This window comes from Mustela nigripes, chromosome 4, assembly GCF_022355385.1.
Source record: "Mustela nigripes isolate SB6536 chromosome 4, MUSNIG.SB6536, whole genome shotgun sequence".
Classification (NCBI taxonomy): Eukaryota; Metazoa; Chordata; class Mammalia; order Carnivora; family Mustelidae; genus Mustela; species Mustela nigripes.
In genome coordinates, this window is record NC_081560.1 from 32728355 (window position 1) to 32736943 (window position 8589).

The following is an 8589-nucleotide window of genomic DNA, read 5'->3' on the forward strand; positions in this document are numbered from 1 at the left end:
CTCTCTCTGTCAAATAAATAAATAAAATATTTTTTAAAAGATTTATTTATTTATTTGACAGAGAGATACAGCAAAAAAGGAAACACAAAAAGGGGGAGTGGGAGAGTAATAAGCAGGCTTCCTGCTGAGCAGGGAGCCTGATACGGGGCTTGATCCCAGGACCCTGGGATCATGACCTGAACTGAAGACAGATGCCTAACGATGAGCCACCCAGGTGCCCCAATATAAATTAGTTTTTACATGTTCTCCCCTCTTCTGAATATGGTGAAATAATGTCCCTCCCCACCTTTTTTTTTTTTTTTTTTGGTTGTTTGTATTATTCTAAGCTTTTCTTTAAAAGGAATTAAAAAATGCATTCACAATTCCAAAAATATCTAAATTTAAATTCTGTCTTTAAAAGAATTTAGTATTATTCTTTAAGGTGGCTACCTTATTCAAACATAATTATATGATATATCATAAATATATTCTAGTCATTGTAAAATCCAAACTGACAAAAATTTTCACTATTATTCAGACGGTACAGATTTTTCTACCCCACCCCCCCAACACACACTCTTAGCTTAGTTCTTCAGGTTATGTAATTTTTTCTTTTAAAAAAAGGAGTGCTTGATATGTCAAGTCTTAGTGCTATGAATTAAACACTCACCATTAAACACCTCATTAAATTCTCCAGGAGGGGCATGAATAATGAATTTTGCTGCTATACGCACCTAAAATAGAAATGAAGATATAAATGTTCCATGGCATAGGCCTCTGCTAAAATAATGAAAAATACATTCAAAATTATACTACTTCAAAGTCTACTGAAAATGGTTTAAGGACTTTTTCAAAGATGGTGACACTTCTTCAAACACCTTAAGTTTATTACTGTTTCAATCATTTATTATAATCACAATGTATAGGGTGAATGCAGATAAAATACATATTTAACACATTTAAGGATTCAAAGCTACCTACATATAAACATTTTGTTATAAGTAAATTCTTTTAAACTAAAATGGAAAAAATATCAATCAAGAAAATTTGTATGTGTGAAGAAATAAGATGTATTTAGGTATAATAAAGAAAGTAGATAGACTGTATTTGTTTCTTTAAAATCACAAATCAGTAAACTCTTAAACTAAAATGAAAAAAAATATCAATCAAGAAAATCTGTATGTGTGAAGAAATAAGATGTATTTAGGTATAATAAAGAAAATAGATATACTGTATTTGTTTCTTTAAAATCACAAATTAGTGAAAAATGTATAAAAGAAGGGGAAGAAATGTCTAAATTCAAAATATTTCAACAGGAGACCTGACTGAACCTTAGGAAATTTTAGTTCAAAAATACATGAGAGCAAATATATCAACAGGCATATTGACAGGCATATTTTAAGAGAATAAAGGCCATACCTGATTAAGAGATCAATCACTAATGAAAATAAGAGTGCTTAAATGGCATGCCCAACATTCTAGTTTAATGAATAAGTCTTGAATTCATCTATACTAGTTTTCCAATCAACTTCTGACTACCCCAGCAACTTCTAAGTTGTGGCAGATTCCCCAAAAGGGCTGTCCTCCTGCAAGCAGCAGCAGCAAGCAGCAAGCACCAGCACAAGAAGCAATCTCATCAGAAAGTCAGTCATAGGCCCCACCCTGACTGGATGAGACTCTAGAAACAAGGCCTTGTTAATACTATTTAGACAAGCTTTCCAGGTGATTTTTTTTTTAAGCTTTTATTTATTTACTTGACAGAGAAAGAGAGACAGCAAGAGACAGAACATAAGCATGGGAAGTGGGAGAGGGAGGAGCAGGCTTCCCACAGAGCAGGGAGCCCAACTGGGAGCTAGATCCCAAGACCCTGGGATCACGACCTGAGCCAAAGGCAGATACTCAACGACTGAGCCACCCAGGAGCCCCTCCAAGTGATTTTTTTTTTTTTTTAAAGATTTTATTTATTTATTCGTCAGAGACAGAACGAGAGAGGGAACACAGCAGGGGGAATGAGAGAGGGAGAAGCAGGCTTCCCGTGGAGCAGGGAGCCTGATGTAGGGCTTGATCCCAGGATCCTGGGATCATGCCCTGAGCTGGATTCTTAAAGAATGAGCCACCCAGGTGCCCCAGGTGATTTTTCTTTTTTTAAAGAATTTATTTATTTGACAGAGAGAGAGATCACAAGCAGGCAGAGAGGCAGGCAGCGGGTGGGGGGAACAGGTTCCCTGCTGAGCAGAGAGCCTGATGCGGGGCTCGATCCCAGGACCCTGGGATCATGACCTGAGCCAAAGGCAGAGGCTTAACCCACTGAGCCACCCAGGCGCCCCTCCAGGTGATTTTTTAAATTAACATTCATGTATTTGCTGAATTCAATATTGCCAAGGGACTACCCTTGACAAAAACAATTACTTTCATATTTCCCACTTTATTAGCACCGTCATTGTTCTGATGTGGAAACTAAAAATAACGAAAAGGAAATAGTAATACATGTTTGTGTACAGATGTGTACAGGTGCATGCATCTAAGCACACATATGATTTTCAGAGGAGACAAATGAAAAAGAGGTTATCAATGGCTAGAAAGATGTTCCTAATAAGAGGCCACGTATGTGACAAGGCCTTAAAAAGGTAGAAAATGTCAATTTAAAACAAAAAAGGAAAGACTTCGTAGTCTGGAACACTAAAAAGTTTGAAGTAAAATCTGTAACTGTTATGGGATACCACTGAGAGGTAACAATGATGAAACGATTTTTTTTTAAATGGGATCATTTAAATTAGTGCTTACCAAGCACTCTATATGAATTATGTCATTTACTTTTACAACAACCTTATGAGGTAGTTCCTATTATATCTGCATTTTTTTGATAAGGTAACTGAAGCAGAAGTTAAGTAACCTGGTCTGATTCCTGAATCTACTACACTTTTCTTCACTACCCTATACTCTCCTCAGATTCAAATAGTTTTGGTAGAATGGGTACAATCCTCCCACCAAAAGATGAATGTGTAGCCACCAAACAATAGCCTTGATATAAACTTTTTTTTAGTGTTTAAAATGTCAATAGCAATAATATAAAAGAAACAGAAAATTCCTTGAAAGAAACAACAACTAAAGTTCACTCAAGAAGAAACAGATAGGGGCACCTGGGTGGCACAGTCAGTTAAGCATCTGCCTTCAGCTCAGGTCATGATCCAGGGCCCCAGGACTGAGCCCCACATCAGGCTCGCGTGGGAGCCTGCTTATCCCTCTCCCTCTGTCTGCCACTCCCCCTGCTTGTGCGCCTCTCTCTCTCTCTCTCTGTTAAATAAATAAATAAATAAATAATTTTAAAAAAAGAAGAAGAAGACACAGATAACTTGTATACTCCTAGATCTATTAAATAAATTGAATTTGTTGTTTAAAGCCTTCCAACAAATAAAATTCCATGTTTTCTTATACCAAACCTCTAAGGAGGAATTAACAGTAATTCTACACAAATTATTCTGGAAAACCAAGGAGAACACTGTCCAACTCATTTTTAAAACAATGGTGTCATCCTATAACAACGACTTAAGTACTTCAAGAAACACAACTCACAACAAACGTATCTCTCATAAACACAGATGCAAAAATCCTCAATAAAATAATACAAAATTGAATCTAGGACTATAAAGAAAGGATAACAAATCATGATCAAGTATAGTTTATCCTGGAAATGTAAAGCTGTTTCAATACTGAAAACCAATGACAGCAATTCAAAATATCGACTGATTAAATATGAAAAACCATAGATCATTTCAACAGATGCAAAAAAATTATTTTGTTAACATTCAAAAACCAATCATGACAAAAACAGCAAACTAAGAAGAAAATGTCCTTAATCTGATTAACGGTATCTACAAAAAAGGCCTACAAGCTAACATCACCATTAACGGTCAAAAACTGAATGCTTTCTCTGTAAAATGAGAAACGAGACAAGATTCTCACCAAAATACTAGCCAATAGGATCCAACAGTTCATTAAAAGATTATTCACCACAACCAAGTGGGATTTATTCCTGGGCTGCATGGTTGGTTCAACATCCGCAGATCAATCAATGTGACACAATAAATTAACAAAACAAATTAACAAGAACCATGTAATAGTCTCAACAGATGCAGAAAAAACAATTTGTTCAAGTACAGCATCCTTTCTTGGGTTAAAACTCTTCACAGTGAAGGACAGAAGGTACACACCTCAGTATCATAAAAGCCATCTATGAAAGACCCACAGTGAATATCATTCTCAATAGGGAAAAACTGAGAGCTTTTCCACCTAGGCGGGATGAGTGTAACCAAAGGAATAAATGTAAATGTAACCAAAGCGGCAAAGAACTTGTACTCAGAAAACTACAGAATACTCAAGAAAAACTGAAAAAGACAAAAGAAACAGAAAACCATTCCATGCTCATGGATTGGAAGAACAAATATTGGGAAAATGTTGAGGCTACCCAGAGCATTCTACACATTTAATGCAATCCCTATCAAAATATCATCAACTTGGGGCACCTGGGTGGCTCAGTGGGTTAAGCCAATGCCTCCGGCTCAGGTCATGGTCTCAGGGTCCTGAGATCAAGCCCCAGGTCGGGCTCTCTGCTCGGCAGGGAGCCTGCTTCCCCCTCTGTCTCTGCCTCTCTCTCTGCCTACTTGTGATCTCTCTCTCTCTGTCAAATAAATAAATAAAATCTTAAAAAAAAAATACCATCAACTTTTTTCAAAGAAATGGAATAAACAAACCTAAAATTTGTATGGAACCAGAAAAGACCCCAAAGAACCAGAGGAATGTTGAAAAGAAAAAGAAATGTTGAAAAAGAAAACCAAAGCTAGTGGCATCATAATTCCAGACTTAAAGCTCTATTACAAAGCTGTAATCATCAAGACAGTATGGCACTGGCCAAAAAAAAAAAAACAAAAAACAAAAAACAAAAACCAACCAGGCACAGATCAGTGGAACAGAATAGGGAGCTGAGAAATGGACTCTCAACTCTGTGGTCAACTAATTCTCAATAAAGGAGGAAAGAATGTCCAATGGAAAAAAGACAGTTTCTTCAACAAATGGTGTTAGGAAAATTGCACAGCTACATACAGAAGAATGAAACTGGACCATTTCCTTATACCACACACAAAAATAGACTCAAAATGGATGAAAGACCTAAATGTGAGACAGGAATCCATCAAAATCCTTGAGGTTAAATACAGGAAACACCCTCTTCAACCTTTAGCCGCAGCAATTTCTTCCTAAACGTATCACCAAAAGCAAGGGAAGCAAGGCAAAAATGAACTATTAGGACTTCATCAAGATTAAAAGCTTTTTGCACAGCAAAGGAATAGCCAACAAAACCAAAGGACAACAGAGAGAATGGAAGGAGATATCAGATAAAGGGCTCTTATCCGAAATCTAAAAAGAACTTCTCAAACTTAACACCCAAAGAACAAATAATCCAATCAAGAAATGGGCAGAAGACAAGAACAGACATTTTTCTAGAGAAGACATACAAATGGCTAACAGACACATGAAAAAATGCTCAACTTCACTCGACATCAAGGAAATACACATCAAAACCTCAATGAGATACCACCTCACACCAGTCAGAATGGCTAAAATTATTAAGTCAGGAAATGACAGATGTTGGTGAGGATGTGGAGAAAGGGGAACGCTCCTACGCTGTTGATGGGAATGCAAGCTGGAGCAGCCACTCTGGAAAACAGTATGGAGGTTCCTCCAAAAGTTGAAAATAGAGTGACCCTACAACCCAGCAACTGCACTACTGGGTATTCACTCCAAAGATCCAAATGTAGTGATCCGAAGGGGCACGTGCTCCCCAATGTTTATAGCAGCAATGTCCACAAGAGCCAAACTATGAAAGGAGCCTAGATGTCCATCAACAGATGAATGGATAACACACGAGAATATTATTTATGCAGCCATCAAAAAATGAAATCTTCCCATTTGCAACAATGTGGATGGAACTAAAGGGTATTTTGCTAAGCAAAATAAGTCAATCAGAGAAAGACAATTATCATATGGTCTCACTGGTAAGTGGAATTTGATAAATAAGGCAGAGGATCATAGGGGAAGAGAGGAAAAAATGAAACAAGACAAAACCAGAGAGGGAGACAAACCATAAGAGACTCTTAATCTCAGGAAACTGAGGACTGCTGGAGCGGAGGCAGGTGGGAGGGATGCGGTGGCTGGGTGATGGACACTGGGGAGGGTATGTGCTATGGGGAGTGCTGTGAATTGTGTAAGACTGATGAATCACAGATCTGTACCCCTGAAACAAATAATACATTATATGCTAAGAAAAAAAAAAGAAATGAGAAAAGAATGTTTGTTCCTACCACTACTTTTCAACATCATATTGTCTTACTGCAGTAAGAAAGATATTTCATAAATGAAATACAACTTTCTATTTGCAGACAACATGACTGCTTATAATGAAAAATCCCAAGGAATCTGAAAAATAATGATTTATATGTAAATCTAACAAGACATTTACAGGACTAATGTGCTGAAAACTACACATTGGAAGAAATGGATGGAAGAAATCAAAGAAGAGCTAAATAAATGGAGAGAGATGTTATGTTCATAGACTGGAAGACTCAATAACATGAAGATGCAATTTTTCCCAAACTATTCTATAGATTCAAGGGAGGTATAATCAAAATCAAAGCAGAATTTTTCTGATACACAACAAGCTGACTCTAACACTGTTGTTTTCTATCTTATTACTTTTCTATGTATAAAGAAAGTAATGAATGTGGATAATTTGCCATATATTAAGACCCTCTCTCCCCAAACATAAGCAAGAAAAAAAGTCACTGTGTTGAGCAAAATAACCACAAACACATACACGTGGCATTAAAATAAATTCTGGTTAAGAACTGAGAGAACGAAATATGTTATTTTACATCCTTAATAGTAAATGCAAAGTAGTAAAGACAAACGAACAAGAATAGCTAAAGCCATTTTTAAAAAGAACAAAACTGGAGAATTCATGCCACCTGATTTTAAAACTTATTACTGAATCTGAAAGAGTAGAAAAACATACCCATATATGTGGCTAAATGATTTTCCATAAAGGTACAAAGGCAACTCAATGGAGAAACGGTATCTTTTCAACAAAGGATATTCAAACAAATAGATATCCAGGAGCAAAACCATAAATACCAAACTAAACCTCACATCTTATTTAAAAAAATTACATCAGAATAGATCACAGCTCTAAACGTAAAGCATGGAACTTAAAAAAGTTTAAAAGAAACAGAAGAAAATCTTCATAACGTGGGGTTAGGCAAAAAAATCTTAGACATATTAAACCCTGATCCATTAAAAAAAAAAAAAAGACTGATAAACTGGACTTCACTGAAATTAAAACCTTTTGCTCTGTTAAAAACACTGTTATGAGAATGAAGAGACAAGCTACCAACTAGAGAAAATATTAGCAAATCACGTATCTCACAAAGGACTTCTATCTAGACTATAAACATTCAAAAGTCAACCATAAGAAAATGGTAAGTAAAATACTTGGGACACTTCAGTTGATAGGATATACTAAAGACAAATACACAAAAGGATGTGCAACATCACTAATCATTAGGGAAATGAATGCTGAAATCATGAAACACTACTACATACCTAACAGAATGGCTAAAATAAAAAAAAGATTGATAATACCAAACACTGCTGAAGATGCAGAACTGGAACTCTAATACATGGCTGTGGCAACCCAAAATGGTACCAACCAGTTTGGAAGACAGTTTTGGCAATTTCTTAGAAAGTTAAGCATGTACCACCAAAAATCTTACTTCCAGGTAGCTACCTTAGAGAAACACAAAACAATGTCCACACAAAAATCTATTCACTGGGACACCGGGGTGGCTCAGTCAGTTGAGCATATAATTCATGATCTCTGGGACAAGGGATGGAGTCCCATGTAGGGTTCTGCACAGGCAATCACATGCCTATGTGCATGTACTCTCAAAAAAAGGGGGGACGGGGTGGCACTTACCTGGCTCAGCTGGTTAAGCCTCTGCCTTTGGCTCAGGTCATGATCCCAGAGTCCTGGGATGGAGACCCGCAGATCAGGCTCCCCACTCATCTTCCTCTCCCTCTGCTCCTCCCAACCCCACAAATACTCAAAACTGGAAACAACCCACAACCCAAATGTCCATAAATGGTGAATGTATAAATAAAAGATGGTGTTTCTACATAATGGAATATTACTATATATTTTATATGTTTTCAAAATTACTTTCTTCTAAATGTTTCAAATTACTACTAAAATCAAAAGCCAAAATATAAAAAATAATTTTAAACAGGCAAGGGTAGAATACGATATGGAAGCAATGCATGCTAAACATACATTAGACTCTATTATGATTATGTAAATGTCTCAACTTCTCAATTTCATTCATCATACTTCTGTCCCTGTGACTCAGGTAAGAAGTTGCTAGAATTTAAAACAGTCTTAATCAAAATAGAGCTTCCCTATGACCCTGCAATTGCACTACTGGGTATTTACCCCAAAGATGCAGATGTAGTGAAAAGAAGGGCCATCTGTACCCCAATGTTTATAGCAGCAATGGCCATGGT

General features: G+C 36.6%; 1 protein-coding gene across 1 annotated transcript in view; it reads right to left on the reverse strand.

Annotated features, from left to right (window-relative positions):
* Positions 1 to 8589, reverse strand: part of CAPZA2 (capping actin protein of muscle Z-line subunit alpha 2) — a 62508-nt gene that overhangs the window by 24957 nt on the left and 28962 nt on the right. Inside the window, exon 2 of the mRNA XM_059396523.1 lies at positions 650 to 713. Coding sequence (XP_059252506.1) covers positions 650 to 713 — 64 coding nt within the window. The remainder of the gene's footprint in view (positions 1 to 649; positions 714 to 8589) is intronic.